General features: G+C 40.7%; 2 protein-coding genes across 2 annotated transcripts; both read left to right on the plus strand.

Moving 5' to 3' along the window:
• Positions 1-5,541: 5,541 nt before the first annotated feature.
• LOC148098158 (olfactory receptor 1500-like) lies at positions 5,542-6,489 on the plus strand. The gene has a single exon (XM_087853082.1). The coding sequence runs from the start codon at positions 5,542-5,544 to the stop codon at positions 6,487-6,489; it is 948 nt and encodes a 315-aa protein (XP_087709208.1).
• An 8,949-nt stretch (positions 6,490-15,438) lies between these two features.
• Positions 15,439-16,350, plus strand: LOC118455486 (olfactory receptor 6N2-like). Its single transcript, XM_035914627.2, has one exon. It carries the CDS (start codon positions 15,439-15,441, stop codon positions 16,348-16,350), a length of 912 nt encoding a protein of 303 aa, XP_035770520.2.
• The last annotated feature ends 262 nt before the right edge of the window (positions 16,351-16,612 follow it).

Below are 16,612 nucleotides of genomic sequence, written 5' to 3' on the forward strand. Positions count from 1 at the left end.
GAAATATTTAGGTGTGACAAACATACAAAAAATGGGAAATCATGAAGGGCCAAACACTTTTTACACCACTATAGTTGCCTGCAAATAGACTTACTGATTCTAATCTCCTAAGTCCTGCCATTTTCCATTGTGCAGTCTGCTCTCCTTGCCTGTTTCCTAGTTAACTTTCAAAACTTTTTGCTTGCCCATCTGAACTTTGTCCTGTGTTCCTATAAGGAGTTCAGAATTGACAGGCGGTCGCTCACTTCCCTAGAATCGTCTCATTTCCATTTAATTCAGATTTTGCCAAATTAAGTAAGTAAGTAAGTAAACTTTATTTATATAGCACCTTTCACAGACATATGTCACAAAGTGCTTTACAAGGTAAAAACACAATACAGTCATAAAATACACCATGAAAACCCTGGTCTAATTAAAAGCTTTTTGAAATAGAAATGTCTTTAGCTCCACTGAGTCCAAACCCCGTAGAAATAGGGGAAGTGTGTTGGGTCTAAAGTTAGACCCCGCTGATCCCAGAACTTATTCCCATGAAAGAAAAACAAGGCAACAGCGATCGATCTTTTTTACTTGCAAGGGAGGCCTTGTCGGTATCTTAGCTCATCACAAAATGACCTCTCCGACTGCCCCCTCTCGCTCCCTTTTATTGACAACGTTCACACAATAAACAATAGTTTACAACATGTACCTTCCCCCCGTAACCCCCCTTGGTTACAAAAGACAAGGCACTGTGTGTGTGTGTGTGTGTGTGTGTGTGTGTGTTATGTGAGAATGTGTGTGTGTGTGTGTGTGTGTGTGTGTGTGGCATGCTGCTGATCAAAGGGTCATATAACATAAAAGCACAGGAATATCCTTGTTCATAAAGAGGGTAGTCTCCCCACACCCTACATAACACAGTGAAGCCATACAAAGGGGATGAAGTTTACCACATCAAACAGACCTTCACAGAGGGTGTTCCTGTGATCAGAAACACTACCGCCCCCCCTCCCAGAAACTTAAGGATCTGGGGAGGGGAGGACAGAAAGAATTCTTTAAAACTATGTACAAATGGCAAACATAAAAATGACAATATTTAACAATTCACCTTAACAAAGTGCATTCCACAATCTGGGTGCAACAGCTTGGAAAGATCGGTCCCCTCGGGTTTTAAAACGAGTGTGGGGGACCACTAAAAGGTTTTGGTTTGCTGACCTCAGGTTACGAGTGGAGCAATGTAGGGGGGTGCCTGTCTCTGTAATGCTCTAAAAGTTAAAACTATAATTTTAAAATGGAACCTGAATCTGATTGGTAGCCAGTGCAGCGACTTTAACACAGGGGTCATATGAGCACCCTTGTTCGAGCGGGTCAGTAGCCTCGCTGCAGAGTTTTGAACAACCTGTAGGCGGGCTAGCCCTTTCATGTTTAGACAAGTAAACAGGCTGTTACAGTAGTCAAGTCTTGTAGAGATAAAAGCATGTATTATCATCTTGAGTTCACTTGTTGACACGATGGATCTAAGTTTAGAAATGTTCCTCAGGTGAAAAAAGCAGGTTCTTACTGTCTGATTTAGATGTCCCTCCAAAGAAAAATCTTCATCAAAAATGACACCCAAGTTTCTAAGGTTATGTTTCTGGGAGGAACCTAAGTCACCCAGTCGCCGTTTAATATCAGGTATTCAGTGTTGGGGAGTAACGGAATACATGTACCGCCGTTACGTATTTAAAATACAAAATATGAGTAACTGTATTCCGTTACAGTTACCGTTTAAAAAGGTGGTATTTAGAAGACAGTTACTTTGTATAAATAAATGGATTACACGGCGGTACTTCCCTGTTTCATATTGTCGCGGGTCAGGCCTGTTTGGGTTTTGTTTGACAGCTACGTTCTGTTGTTCCAGGTGGCAGCGTTACGGTTGCCATGGTTACAGGGTGACGCTCTCTCTCTGCGTGTTTCCTGGGTGAGAGAGGCCTTTTTGTTGTTGTTATGCTAAGCTAATAGGCAGAATGCTACCGGTATAGCTCTAAAGAATGTAGCATCATAGGCAGTGTAGTCCGTGCTGCAGGGAGAATGGACTGCCATACCCGTTATGTGTCTGTGAGCGAGGGAGGGAGAAAAAGGAAAAGTACGAGCTGTCATCGAGCAAAAACGGGAGCTGGAAGCATGTAAATATAATAATAACCACTGCAGCCAAGAAAAGTGCCTGACGAGCCCAGTTGTAAGTAAGACTTGACTGTACACTGTGTTCGTGTTTTCCTCCAAAAACAATAAGTTCCATTGCAGCAGCCTTTCAACGCCTCTCTCCGTCTCTCGCTAGCAAACTTGACCCAGACAACAAAGTAAAGCTAGTTTTTGGCTACGAGCCCGACACAGAACCCGCCGTATTAGCCAGAGGTCCCTTTACTACGGTTCGGAGCCGCGAACCTTCAGTAACAGTAATAAATCACAGCAATAGTACATTCATGTAGTTGTAAACAGCATGATAATATATTAAGTAATCCAAAGTATTCAGAATACGTTACTCTCATTGAGTAACGTAACGGAATACGTTACAGAATGCATTTTGGGACATGTATTCTGTATTCTGTAATGGAATACAGTTTAAAAGTAACCTTCCCAACACTGCAGGTATTGCACTGCCTGGTGCAATAATCAAAGTTTCTGTTTTGGCCGGGTTTAGCTGTAAGCAGTTATTGTTCAACCATTGTTTAATGTTGGTTAAACAGTCAATCAGATTGGAGAGCTTATGAGCTTCAGCAGGCTTAAACGAATAATATAGCTGAATATCGTCAGCAAAAAGATGGTAAGATACTTCAGGAAACTGCTGTATTATCTGACTTAAAGGAAGGATGTATATTAAAAACAGAATAGGTCCCAGCACAGAGCCCTGAGGAACTCCACACAACAACTCTGTAGATTCCGACATGATCTGGTTTGCAGACACACTAAAACTCCTTTCAGATATATAAGATGAAAACCAGTCTAAAACAGAGCCAGACATCCCAACCAGGTCTCTCAGTCTGTTTATCAGGATGGTATGGTTGACTGTATCAAAGGCTGAGGTAAGGTCCAACAAGACTAGGACTGTGTATTCTCCAGAGTCTGCTGACATCATAATATCATTAGTTACTTTCAGTAGTGCTGTCTCAGTGGAATGCAAGTCACGGAACCCAGATTGAAAACGGTCATGGATGTTATATTTCTCCAAGTATGCCGTAAGGTGGACAGCTACTGCCTTCTCAAGGAGTTTTGACATAAATGGGAGTTTGGAGATAGGTCTTAAATTTTGAAGTAGTGTTGGGTCCAGGTTGGCTTTTTTGAGCCTTGGTTCCACAATGGCATGTTTAAAAAAGCTGGGGAACACCCCAGTCTGAAGAGAAACATTAAAAAGGTTCACAACCCAAGGACCAATGGTGTCAAAGGCATTAATAAAAAGCTTAGTGGGGATAATGTCTGAGGGGCTTGAGGATGGCATCATTTTGTCAACCAGGGCTGCTATTTCCTCATATGTTACAGTTGTAAAAGTTGACCAGGAGTACAAAGAGAGTGCCTGACTCGGAGAACAAGAAAGCTTTGAGGAGATTTTAGCATTGAAGTCGTTAATCTTATCAACAAAAAATCGGAGGAGTTTATTACTATCTACTTTAGAGTGTACATCTAAAGGTACCACATCTGGGGAGACAATAGCACTAACTTTGTCAAAAAGAAACTTGGGATTTCTCTTGTTTTTTGTTATGAGCCTAGAAAAATATTCAGATCTAACAGTTTTCACTGTGTCATTTAAGGAGAGCATGAGATCTCGAAGATGGAGCCTGTGTACGTCAAGTTTGGTTTTCTTCCATAGTCGTTCTATTTTGCGGCATATTCTCCTTAAGTTTAAGATAGTCTCATTTATCCAAGGGCACGTCTTCGTTTGTAATGCCGAGCTTGTTTTAATAGGTGCCACTTGATCCAAAATGGATGTGCATTCCCTATTAAAAGACTGAATAAGAACATTTACATCGTTTCCGGTAAAAAGTGGAGACCTGTCAAACATAATGGAGAACGTCTCAGCAGTAGTCTCAGTTATTATGCGTCTATGAGTTTTTAACTTCACAGGCGTCTGTTTAGAGCTAAAATTAAGTTCAACAAAGATACAGTTATGATCACTCAAATGTACATCCTCAGCAAACACAGTTGCCCCTGTTACAGATTCAAATACTGGGGATGGATACAAGAGGAAAACCAAAATAACAACACTGGTCCGGCCGGGTTGAGTCAAACGATGATTTAATGAACACACGCGTGGGAGATGGACACCATACAGCAGACAGCATCAGATCTCAAAATGGTGGAGCCTTGATCAAACTCTTATAGCCTCTAGTGGCCCCCACCTAATCATAAAAGCCTAAACATTCACATTCTTTCTCTCACACACCGCCTAAGCTACGACCTTGGCTCCCTGTTTATCTGCTCCTGCTGAGATGGGGCAGAAAACCTCTCCAGTATGTTCTGTTCTCTTCTAATCAGACAAATAAGGCAATGACTTTCTGTGAACAGTATTTCATATAACTCAGCAGTATAATGCATCATAAAACAATATAATTAATTCACAATAAATCAGCAGTCTAATGTAATGCAGATCAGTTTAACCAAATGTAATAGTGATCACCTTCTTCTAATTCAGGAGAATAATGCAAACTAAAACTACATAATAATTCACAATCTTTAATTAGGGGTCTAACATGGCATAAAATAATATTATAATCCAACACCCCATAGTGCTTTATATTGTAAGGTAAAGATAATACAATACAACAATACACACAAACAATCAGGTGACCCCTATGAGCAAGCACCTGGTGACAGGAAGAAAATAAACCCCTTTTAAACAAGAAGAATCAGGCTTACGTAGGGGCAACCATCTACCCATTACCGGTTGGGGTGAGGGGAGGAAGACAGTACAAAAGTCATTCTGTAGAAGAGAGACAGAGATTAATAATTACTCTTTAAATGCAGAGTGGTGTACAAGCACATAGTGAGTGAAAAGAGGTGAGTAAAGGAGAAGTGCATTATGGAAAGCCCCCAAGATTCTAGGCCTACTGCAGCATAACAAAGGGAGGATGTTGTATTACCTGATCCAGCCCTAACTGTATGCTTTGTTCTGTAAGAACAACAACTTACATAGACAGAAATATATCTGTCTTCTCTTTTAGGACAGAGAAGACATATGGTTTGAAAGATGAGTGAAAGAAGCCATTTATGTCCACTATGGGCGACCATCTTTGAACAGAGCCGGTGGCTTACGACACCAACTGTCTGCCATCTATAATCCAGTTTTGATTTACTGTGACCTTCACAGTACAATTCCCTGGTGGACAAAGCAACCTAATAAAACCTTTCACAGAGTAAGATGATTCACTGTGCACATTTGACTGATGAATGTACTCCAAGATATATTTCAAGTTCAAATACCTGCAAATGAATGAAGGAAAGACAACATAGGTTGCATATTGGTGCAGCTTTGTTTTGTTATTTGTTATTCTTCATTAACACTGCTGGTTTTATAATTTTTTTTTCAAAGTATTAATGGATGAGGTGTTAAATGCTACATATTTAACTCTAGATGGGTATGTTGAAGTTAACAAGTACAGATATGTTTATTTTTTCATTTTCTTTATATTATATAGTTTAATAATCTGCAGTAATTCTACTATTGTGTATATAATCTGGATTCATAAAAACCTTCATGAGCCGATGTACATTTTCATTGCTGCTTTGCTGCTGAACTGTGTTCTTTACAGCACAACTGTTTACCCCAAACTGCTGATTGACTTTTTATCTGAAAAACAAGTCACAACATATTCAGCCTGTCTCTTTCAGTTTTTTATGTTTTACACTTTAGGAAGTTCAGAGTTCTTTCTCTTGGCAGCCATGGCCTATGACAGATATGTGGCTATTTGTAAACCTCTACAATATCAAACTATCATGAGTAAAACCACTGTGAGTATTTTCTTGGCTGTAGCATGGCTTTTACCTGTTTGTCATATTGCAGTCGTAACAGCTGGGAGTGCTGAAGCAACATTGTGTAACTTTAACTTAAAAGGAATATTTTGTAATAATGCAGTTTACACTCTTCAGTGTGTCAAGTCACGATTAATTACTGTATTTGGAGTAGTTGCTTTAATAGATCTTGTAATATTACCTATGCTGTTCATAGTTTTTACATACTCAAACATTTTTATCCTCACTTATCAAAGCTGTAAAGAAGTGAGGAAGAAAGCTTTGGAGACCTGTTTACCCCATTTGTTAGTTTTATTTAGTTTCTCCTGTTTAAGTATCTATGATGTAAGCATAGCTCGAGTAGAATCAGATTTTCCCAAAACTGCGCGATTAATAATGACATTACAAATAGTGCTCTATCATCCATTGCTTAATCCATTCATTTATGGGCTCAAAATGAAGGAAATTTCTAAACAGCTAAAAAGATTTTTCTGTCATGATAAAATCATTTCATGTATTAACTCTGAATGCTAAGGTGCCACAATTTGTTTTGTAATAATTTTCCTGCCATCATTGAAAATGCTTTTCATTTAATAAAGTCATTCAAACTACTATTCAGAAAAGTACAGGAAAAAATAAACCATGCCGTGTTCATCTGTATTTGTAAATAAATTGAACATAATATTATTATTAAAGTGTATTGAAGTCTGTTGTTATGCTCAGTAAAATGCTCATGTGAATAGGGTTTAAGACCTATGGATAATTTACATTAACAGCTTTTGGTGAAGTATTTAAATACAAATATAAAATGCCTTCTTTTATGAAAGGTTCACCAATTCCAAGATAGGTAAGAGGATAGGTAATCAAATAAACTATCAGATTAATTTTGCAGACTTTCATATTTTATTTTGGATTTTTATAACATTATTGGTGATTCTTATACACGATGCTGTGTAATAGAGATTTTTCACTAAAGGAATGGGTGGTAACACTTTATAAAACTAAGTTAAAACTATAAAACTAGTTAAAAATAACTACATCTTCCCCCCTTGTCACAAATCATGGGCCAGTGTAATTTATTGCCGTCTATCTTGAATGTGCATAAAACATTTGAAAAAGTACAATCCTAATTCCAAAAAAGTTGTCATATAAGAAAAGAATCCAATAATTTGCAGATTATTTACCACCGATTATTTATTCACAATAGATGATACAGTAACAAACATGTAAAATGCTTAACATGAGATTACTACTTATTTTACAATATCAGAATCAGAATCAGAAAGGGTTTTATTGCCAAATGTTGAGCAGGTTTACAACATTAGGAAATTGCTGCGGTACTTAGTGCAAACATACTGTCATATAACGCTTAAATAGACATAAAAATAAAAATAAGAATTAAAAGTGCTAAGTAGATAGATATATACATGAGTGCAGGTGGTGATCAGTGCCAAACATGGAATGATGCAGTGAACACAGCGTAGGGTCATGTGTTAGTGGTGGGAACAGTCATATGGTTATTGTTCATGAGTCCAACAGCAGAGGGGAAGAAACTGTTCTTATGGCGAGAGGTTCTGGTGCGAATGGACCGGAGCCTGCCGGAGGGGAGCAGGTCAAAACAGACTGTGTCCAGGGTGAGAAGGGTCAGCTGAGATCCGAGCTGCACGCCCCAGTGTCCTGGAGGTGTACAGGTCCTGCAGAGATGGGAGTCTGCAGCCAATCACCTTCTCAGCAGAGCGCACAACATGCTGCAGTCTCTGTTTGTCCCTGATAGTGGCTCCAGCATACCACATGGTGATGGAGGAGGTGAGGATGGACTTGATGATTGCAGTGTAGAATTGTATCATCGTCCGTGTTGGCAGGTTGAATTTCTTCAGCTGCCTCAGGAAGTACATCCTCTGCTGGGCTTTCTTAATGACAGAGGTGATGGTGGGCTCCCACTTCAGGTCCTGGGTGATGGTGGTACCGAGGAAGCGGAATGAGTCCACAGAGGTGATGAGGGTGTCAGTCAGGATGAAGGGGGGAGTGGGGCTGTGTGCTCCAAACACGTGCGAAGCTCCTCCACAGCCTCGTTGCTCCACAATTTTTTAGTCTTCGCGACAGGTTTGGAGAGCTTCAGCCTCTGTCTGTACGCAGGGATCAGGTGGACCATGACGTGATCAGAAAGTCCGAGTGAAGCGCGGGGCACCACGCGATAGGCCCTGCTGATCGTGCTGTAACAGTGGTCCAATGTCCTCTCCTCTCTTGTCAGGCATTTAATATACTGCTTGTATTTGGGAAGCTCTTGGCTCAGATTGGCTTTGTTAAAGTCCCCAAGAGCAATAATGAGAGAGTCTGGGAATGTCCGCTCCATGTGCAGTATCTGCTCCGCGAGTGCGCACTGAGCTGCCTGCACATCCGCATCTGGCGGGATGTAAACAGCGGTCAAGATGAATGAAGCAAACTCCCGCGGAGAATAAAACGGTTTGCAGTGAATGAAAAGGTATTCCAGAGAGGAAGAGCAGTGCTGAGCAATCACTGTTACATCTGTGCACCAGCCACTATTAATGTAGAAGCAGACACCTCCACCTGTGGTCTTACCAGAGAGAGAGGCCTGCCGGTCCGCGCGCAGCAGATGAAAACCCTCCAGCTTGAGCGTGCAGTCCGGGATGTCCTCACAGAGCCACGACTCTGTAAAACATAAGACACAGGAGGTGGCAAAGTCTCTGTTTGCCACCATATATTAGCTCATCCTAAAAAAAGATAGGATGTGAGCAAAAAAATGGCTGGAAAAGCAATCCACCATCCATCCATCCATTTTCTTCCACTTATCGATGGCAGAGTGATGGGGCAGCAGCCTAAGAAGAGAAGCCCATACCTTCCTGTCCTCAGCCACCCCCCAGCATGTCAACAGCAAGGCATTCCCTGGACAGCCGAGAAATATAATCTCTCCAGCATGTCTGTCCCAGGGCCTCCTCCCAGTGGGACATGCCTTGAACACCTCACCCAGGAAGCATCTAAGAGGCATCCTTGTCAGATGCCTGAACCACCTCAGTTGGGTCCTTTCGATGTGAAGGAGCAGCGACTCTACTCAGTGCCCCTCCCAAGATGCTTAAACTCCCCCGCTTAACCCTTTAAAGCCGGTCGGAGCGGGCACGCTCCGTTTTGCGCAACTACTTTTAAACCCCGTTAGCACTACAACCATGTAAGCTAGCGCAATATTTTTTTTTACATATGAAACCGGAGGAGTTGTACTTACATCTTATGCCATCAGCTTGCCCTAGGTCATGGTTTCCTTCCACATATAGCTTTTCAAAAACTTCATAAAAAGCGCTTGCAGCAACAAAAACATAATATTCCAGAAACACGCTTTGCCGATCCGATCAGCTGTTCATAACACTTCCTACGTTGGAATAGAGGTCAGCGCGAACTACCGCATGTCCGCCATGACCTGCCCGAAACCGGAAGTGGCGTCATTTTCGTGGAAATGTAGTTTTTTTTTTACCATCAGGGCCTCATGAGCCTATACTGGTGTTTTTAAAAGTTATGTTTGACTTTATGACTTTCTGTGTCGTTTCTGGGATTCTTAGGACTCATATTGCACTTCTGGAAATAGTTTATTTTGATGCATATGCTGTTTTTTTTGCAAATTTGCACTATAATATTTATTTTTGTTTTTCCTGCAGTATATATAAAAATTGGTGTATTTCAAAAATATAACTATGAAGACACTCAAAATAAATTTCCTGTAGTGGGAAACTATTTTGTGCAACTTTTTTGTATTTACAGTTTTGAGGGATAAGCCTCTTAAATTTCTCTAACTAGAAATTAGGGGTGCAACGATACACAAAATTCACGGTTCGGTTCGGTTCGATACTTTGGTGTCACGGTTCGATATTTTTTCGATACACAAAAAAATGTTCATGCCTTTTTATTAATTTGTCATTTATTAAATTTTCACGGCACATTCTGCACCACATCTCTGTGCGTTCATCATTTGTTTGAAGCCAGCTCACCTCCTGCAACCACTTTTCCGAGAATACGCGCTTCTTTTGTGGTTCGGACTCCTGACATTTCTTTGGAGGTGGAGGAACACCAAAGTAATTGCTTAAAGGAGCTTCTTCGACAGCTTTATGAGTTCTAAACAAATGTCTGTCCTCCTCCTGAAAATCTTATGTATGCAAACACGCGTTGCAACTTCTTATCTTGTGCGCGTTTTTTATTTTGACAGCGAATGCGCACCTGCGGTCCACTTATGTGTAGACCTGGTTATTTAGCTCCTCATATTGCAGCCACAGAAATTCTTTTGTCCATGAAACCATAAAGCTGCACTTTCTTTTTGCCTTATAGTCTGATTTGTCATAACTTTTCCGTTTTGTGGTAAGCTTTTCTTTGGCTGTCACTTCTTCACCCTGACCTGTCTTATTTGGCTCAGCAGAACTAAAATATATATCCTGCTGCTTTTACACACGCACTCACATAACGCTCAGCGATTCTCTGCGCGATCAACCTCTCACATGTTTAAGCTTGCTGCCGGAGATTTCACTTGTCATGTTTGCATAGTAAGCTAACGATTGATAAGATGATGTCAGAGGAATTGGTGCGCAAATTATCATCACTCACCAATCAGTGCTGTCGCTCTCTATACACAGTTCGCGCGATTGCAAAGTGAAAGCAAAAAACAAGCACAAATTCAAACGCGATTTCAATTATGTCACATATTGACAGTGGCTCACCGATGCCAATGACATAATTACCCAGCTACATTTCCGAAAGAATGCAAAAGCATTGACATATATTTTTCCTTCCTACGATAGGCCGACGGGCAGGGCAGGGCAGCCCGACTGGAAAAATCGCTAGCCCCGGGACGTTGGGCTAGCGATTTTGCGAGCCCTGTATCTGATTGAGGAATCACTCATCTTTGGAAAAGAGAGTTTATTACAGAGAAATGTCTCTTTCCAAAATAAAAGCTATACTATACGCTTCTTCTGGGTTATATTCTCAGCAGCATATTAAACATATCAGGTCCCCATAAGGAGAATCATGTGCTAACGGCTGTCTAAATGACTCGGGTAAAGTTTGTATGCGTGCTTGTTGTTTTTGTCTGCTTCCACTTGTCTTTGCACTAGGATGCTATCGGGTAAATGTGCAGTCATATTCGTTGTGTTCCCACTAGTGCTGTCAGCCTTAATCTGAAATGAGGTTAACGCCACAACACGGCAAATCTCCGTTAACGAGCTACCGCGGATTGCGAGTATCGTTGCACCCCTACTAGAAATATATGTAAAAAAAACAAAAACTATTTTGATTTTGGCCATCTGACCTCAGGAATTCATCTGACCTCAGGAATTCGCATGATAAGGTGGGGCCAGGTTTCACAATGAACTCACCCGAAACTCTGGCTGATTGGGACCCACACCCAGTTTCACACCTTGGCTCAGGCGATTACAGGATCATCAGGGGGTCCTTTTGTCCCTCTGTGGGGGGAAACTCCCACTAGGTTTATATCTGGGACTCTCCACCATTTGACCTTAGAACTGAAGAAGCTTCTCGGATGAGAGGTGAAACGTCTTCAAGCAACTTAAAGAAGTCCAGACGCTTTTCTTTGCAAGCTCCTTTGACTACAATGACCTGGATGACTGAGAACCTTCACAGACACAAAAACTATTTTCAATTTTTTGTAGTTTATTGCACTTTTTTGCAATTTATGTAATTACTATACACTTAATGCATACATATTATTAAAATTTGGGCTATAATGGTTGTATTGATGTATAGCAACTTGAAATGCTCCCAAAAATGGCACTACAGCATGTAAAAATATAATATAAGCTCTGGCGGACTTGGTTCTATGGTAGGTCTTAAAGGGTTAAAGCAGGAACTTGTCCCTGGCACGGAGTGGGCACTCCAACCTTTCCTGGCTAAGGGCCATGGCCTCAGATTTGGAAGTCTGGAAGGCTGCCAACCATTCCAGTGTGAGCTGGAGGCCATCTCCTGATGAAGCAAACAGAACCACATCATCTGCAAAAAGCAGAATTGAGATTCTGAGACCACCCAAGTGGGAGCCACTTGGCTATGCCTAGAAATACTGTCCATAAAAATTATGAACAGAAAAAGGGCAAAGTGCAGCCCTGACGAAGTGCAACACCCAGGAGAAATGAATGCAAGTTATTGCCATCTATGGGGACCAAGCTCTTGCAACAGGTGTATAAGGATCAAATGGCCTGTAGCATTGGGCCAGATACCCCATACTCCCTAAGCACCTCCAACAGTACACCAAAATGCCTTTTCCAAATCCAAAAACACATATAGTCTGGTTGGGCAGATTCCTATGCACCCTCATGTATCCTCGAGAGGTTAAGCTTGTCCAATGTTCCAGGACCGGGACAAAAACTGCATTGTTTCTCCTGCATTCGAGGTTTGCCTAACGAACTGACTCTCCTTTCCAGCACCCTGGAGTTAGACTAGACTTTCCCAGGGAGGCAGAGAAGTGTGATCCTCCTATAGTTGGAGCATGCCCTCTGGTCCCCCTTCTTGAACATTGGAACCACCATCCCGGTTTGCCAATCCGGAGGCCCCTTGAACCAAGACCGCCCTACAATACTGAGAGCCTTCAGGAACTCAGGGTAACCCCAAGGGGCCTTCCACCGAGGAGTTTTTTTAACTGCCTCCGTGACCTCTTCCCTGGACATAGACGAGTCATCCCCCTTGTACCTAGAGTCTCAGTGGGATTAAGGAGTTCTTCGAAGTACTCCTTCCACCGCCCGACAATATCCTCAGTCGAAGTCATCACCTCCACCCCGTACCCAGTTTTGCTTCAGCCACTGCCCAAGCCACGTTCCGCTTGGCCCGTCAGTACCTATCAGCTGCCTCTGAAGTCCCACAGGCTAACCAAGCCAGAGAGAACTCCTTCTTCAGCCTCATGGTTCCCTTTACCTCTGGTGCCTGCCATCTGGTTCAGGGGTTACCACCACGACAGGCACCAACCACCTTGTGGGCGCAGCTCAGTACAGCAGCTTCAGTAATGGAGGTGCTGAACATTGTCCGTTTGGACTCAATGTCTCCAACCTCCCTAGGAATGCTGTTGAAGCTCTGCCAGTGTGAAAGTTAAGGGTCTCTGCCCCTGGCTGCTGCCCAGCACACATTGCACCTGACCCCTACGGCACCTACTGCGCGTGGTGGGACTACAGGAGACGGCACCTCCTGCAGGTGATGAGCTTACAGGCCACCACCCACAGGAGTGGTGCTAAAAAGAAAGCGCTCAAAGAACGCTAAAGGAACATTTTGCTATTTAATTTAATCAAAGATTTTGAAAACAATTTTTGGAAAACATCAGGACAATGGTCAAGGCAAGGTTGATGTTGCACTGGGGATCACCTCTGAGCCACTTTCTTGTTAACAAGAATAGGTAGGTTGGTAAATGGGGGTAGGCAGGATGAACTACAATGTTCGCAAATGACATTGTGATGTGTAGTGAGAATAACTGGAAGACAGTCTGGAGAGATGGCGGTATAGACTGGTTAGAAGAGGAATGAAAGTCGGTAGAAAAAAGTCAGAATACATGTGTGTAAATAAGAGAGAGAAAGGTGAACATGTAAGAAGTAGAGATCACAAGGATAAATAAGTTAAATACAGGGGATCAACCATTCAAAGCAATGGGCACTACCCAAGACAGGTGAGAAGAGAGTGCAGAGTTGATGTATGTTTTGGGGATGGTGGCACTGACAAAAGACAAAAGGTGAAATGGTAGAGTTGAAGGTGCTAAGATTTCCACTGGGAATGACCAGGAGCAACAAAATTAGAAATGAGTATCTCAGAAGGACAGGTCAAGTTAAGCAGTTCGGAGGCAAAGCTAGAGAGGCAAGATTGAGATGATTTGCACATGTGATGAGGAGGGATAGCGGATATAAAAGGATGGAAAAGGGATTTTGAATGTGGGGCTAACAGCCAGAACACAAAAATGAAGTTCACAGAGAAGGATCTTGGATATAGTGAAGGAGGATATGTGGAGGGTTGGTGCGACAGAGGATCTTGCTCAAAATGAAGTGAGGTGGAGACAGATAATCGACACTGGCAGCCGCAAAATGGAGTAGCCCAGAGAAGACAAAGATCCTACGTGATGTACTGTATTTCAAATTATGATTCATTAGTCCATAATTCCTTCTTCCAGTCTTCAGTAGTTCGATTGTGGTGCTTCATGGCCCAGGCAAGCCTCTTTGTCTTATTCTGACGTCTTAGCAATGGCTTTTTGGCTGCAGCTAGTCCTGTCAAACCTGCCCCTCGAAGTCCTCTCTTCACAGTTGAAATGGAGACATGCTTACTATTACAGCTTACTACTAAGCTGTGCTTGAAGCTATTGTCCATTGAACCACTTATCATGCAAGCTGTTAACTCTAGGGAACTTGTCCTCTGATTCAGTTGTGGTTTGGGGTCTGCTTGACCTCTTCCTGTCAGAGTTTGCCCCAATTTCTGAGTGCCTTTTGATGGTGAAGAAAACCGTACTTACTGACACCTTGACTTTCTTTGCAATTTCTTTGTAGGAAAGACCTAAGTTTTATGTGTTATGCTGGTTTGTCTCTCTTCCACTGTTAATTGCCTTTTTCTCACCTTTTTTGTGCAACACACTACTTTCTGCAGCACAGGATTTTGGGAAACCCTACCTTTTTTTTTTACCTCTTGGAGTTCATCACTTACCTTTGTACCATTTCAAGCTATTTATTGGACTTGAAAGACTTGAATTGGAATAAATAATTGGAAAAATTGGAGTGTTCTAAAAAGAACCCTCTCTGTTCTAACAATTTGTCAAATAATTATATTCTCTAAAGTAAATTTGTGTAAATTATGGAACTGTTACGGTGGCCCTGAGAGGCCAAACGGACTGCAACTTAAGAAAACACCAGCAATAAGAAAAACGCTGCAAAAGCACACAAAACACAATGGAAATAGGAAGAAAGAAAACAGAAATAGGAAAAATACAACGGAAATAGAAAAAAAGAAAACAGAAACAGAAATTATCTTAAAGTGCATTAACTATTTTGTCTCCTCACATTGCATTGCAGTGTGCATGATGTCGATCTACATTAAATTGTCTTAGCCTGAACAGAATTACATATTTAAATATAGGACTATATTTGCTGTTATTTTATTATCATTTCTGCCGGTCAACTAATTTTTTCTTCTTTTAAATTTGTTTTTCAATTAATACCCACGTATGTATGTAGTAAAAGAGGAGGAGCCGGAAAATGTACCCGTGTAAGTAAGGGCTAACCACTGTCGGCTTATGTCTGCAGAGGTTGAACATGGTGATAGGTCTTTGTGGATAGTTGAATGAGATATATGGAGCTTGAAGTTTCATTTCATCATATATTTGGTCTGACTTGAACAGTTCACTTTCTAAAGATGAACACACACCAAGTTTAGGTATCTATGAATAATAATATTTTATATGTACTACTTTTAAACATTCTGCCTGTTTAAATTTTTAGTTTATAATATCTGATTTTCATGAATGCTGAAATGAATATAACATATATAACTTTTGGTGGTTATGTGGAAGTGGAGAAATACAGATATATTTATTTTGTAATTATGTTTATGGTTTACGTTCTAATAATTTGCAGCAATTCCACTATTGTGTGGGTCATCATAGTTCAAAAAAGCCTTCATGAGCCTATGTACATTTTCATTGCTGCTTTGTTAGTGAACTCTATTCTTTTGAGCACTGTGATCTACCCAAAGCTTTTGATTGACTTCTTTTCTGAAAAACAGATTATTTTGTATCACGCCTGTCTTTTTCAACTATTCATGTTTTATGTTTTAAGCAGTTCAGAATTCTTACTGCTGTCAGCCATGGCTTATGACAGATATGTGTCTATATGTAAACCTCTGCAATATCCAACTATCATGAGAAGAACAAGAGTCAGTATTTTCCTGATTTTGTCCTGGTTTTTACCTGCTATTCAGATTGTAGTGCCAGTACTAAGAAATTCTATTACACCACTCTGTAACTTTACTTTGAAAGGTATATTTTGTAACAATTCTGTAAACCATCTTTATTGTGTAACTTCAAAAGAACTATCTATATATGGTATGGTTGTTCTATTTAATGTTGCACTTTTCCCCATGCTTTTTATACTTTTTACATACATAAAGATAATTATAGTTGCCTGTCAGAGTTGTGGAAATGTCAGAAAAAAAGCTGCACAAACCTGTTTGCCTCATGTGCTAGTTCTAATTAACTATTCTTGTTTGGCTACTTATGATATGGTTATAGTTAGACTGGAATCAGAGTTTCCTAAAACTGCACGTTTTATAATGACACTGCAAATTGTAACATATAACCCTCTTTGCAATCCAATAATATATGGACTAAAAATGAAAGAAATCTCTAAAAACCTCAAAAGGTTGTTCTCTTGAACTAAAGTAAACTATTGTAGACTTTTATAGTCTTTTGTTAAAAATTTTTTTAGTGTTTATTTAAGAGGTGTTAAATGATATCTGATCTTTGGTAGGTCTTTAATAAGACCTATCATTTCTGAGACATATTCTTTTCAGTGTAAAAACTGATAAATGTCTCCAGCTATTCAAAGCATGTGATTCTGTTCAGTAATTTTTGGATTATTTATTAAAAAATATTACTATCATTACTCCTATTCATAATATTGTTTCTTAATATACA

Source organism: Neolamprologus brichardi, chromosome 16 (assembly GCF_056152115.1).
Source record: "Neolamprologus brichardi isolate AB-2024 chromosome 16, ASM5615211v1, whole genome shotgun sequence".
NCBI lineage: Eukaryota > Metazoa > Chordata > Actinopteri > Cichliformes > Cichlidae > Neolamprologus > Neolamprologus brichardi.

What these genes read in the sequence shown, in the direction of transcription:
- LOC148098158 (XM_087853082.1), top strand. Translation starts at nt 5,542, where the DNA reads ATGGATGAGGTGTTAAATGCTACATATTTAACTCTAGATGGGTATGTT.
- LOC118455486 (XM_035914627.2), top strand. Translation starts at nt 15,439, where the DNA reads ATGAATGCTGAAATGAATATAACATATATAACTTTTGGTGGTTATGTG.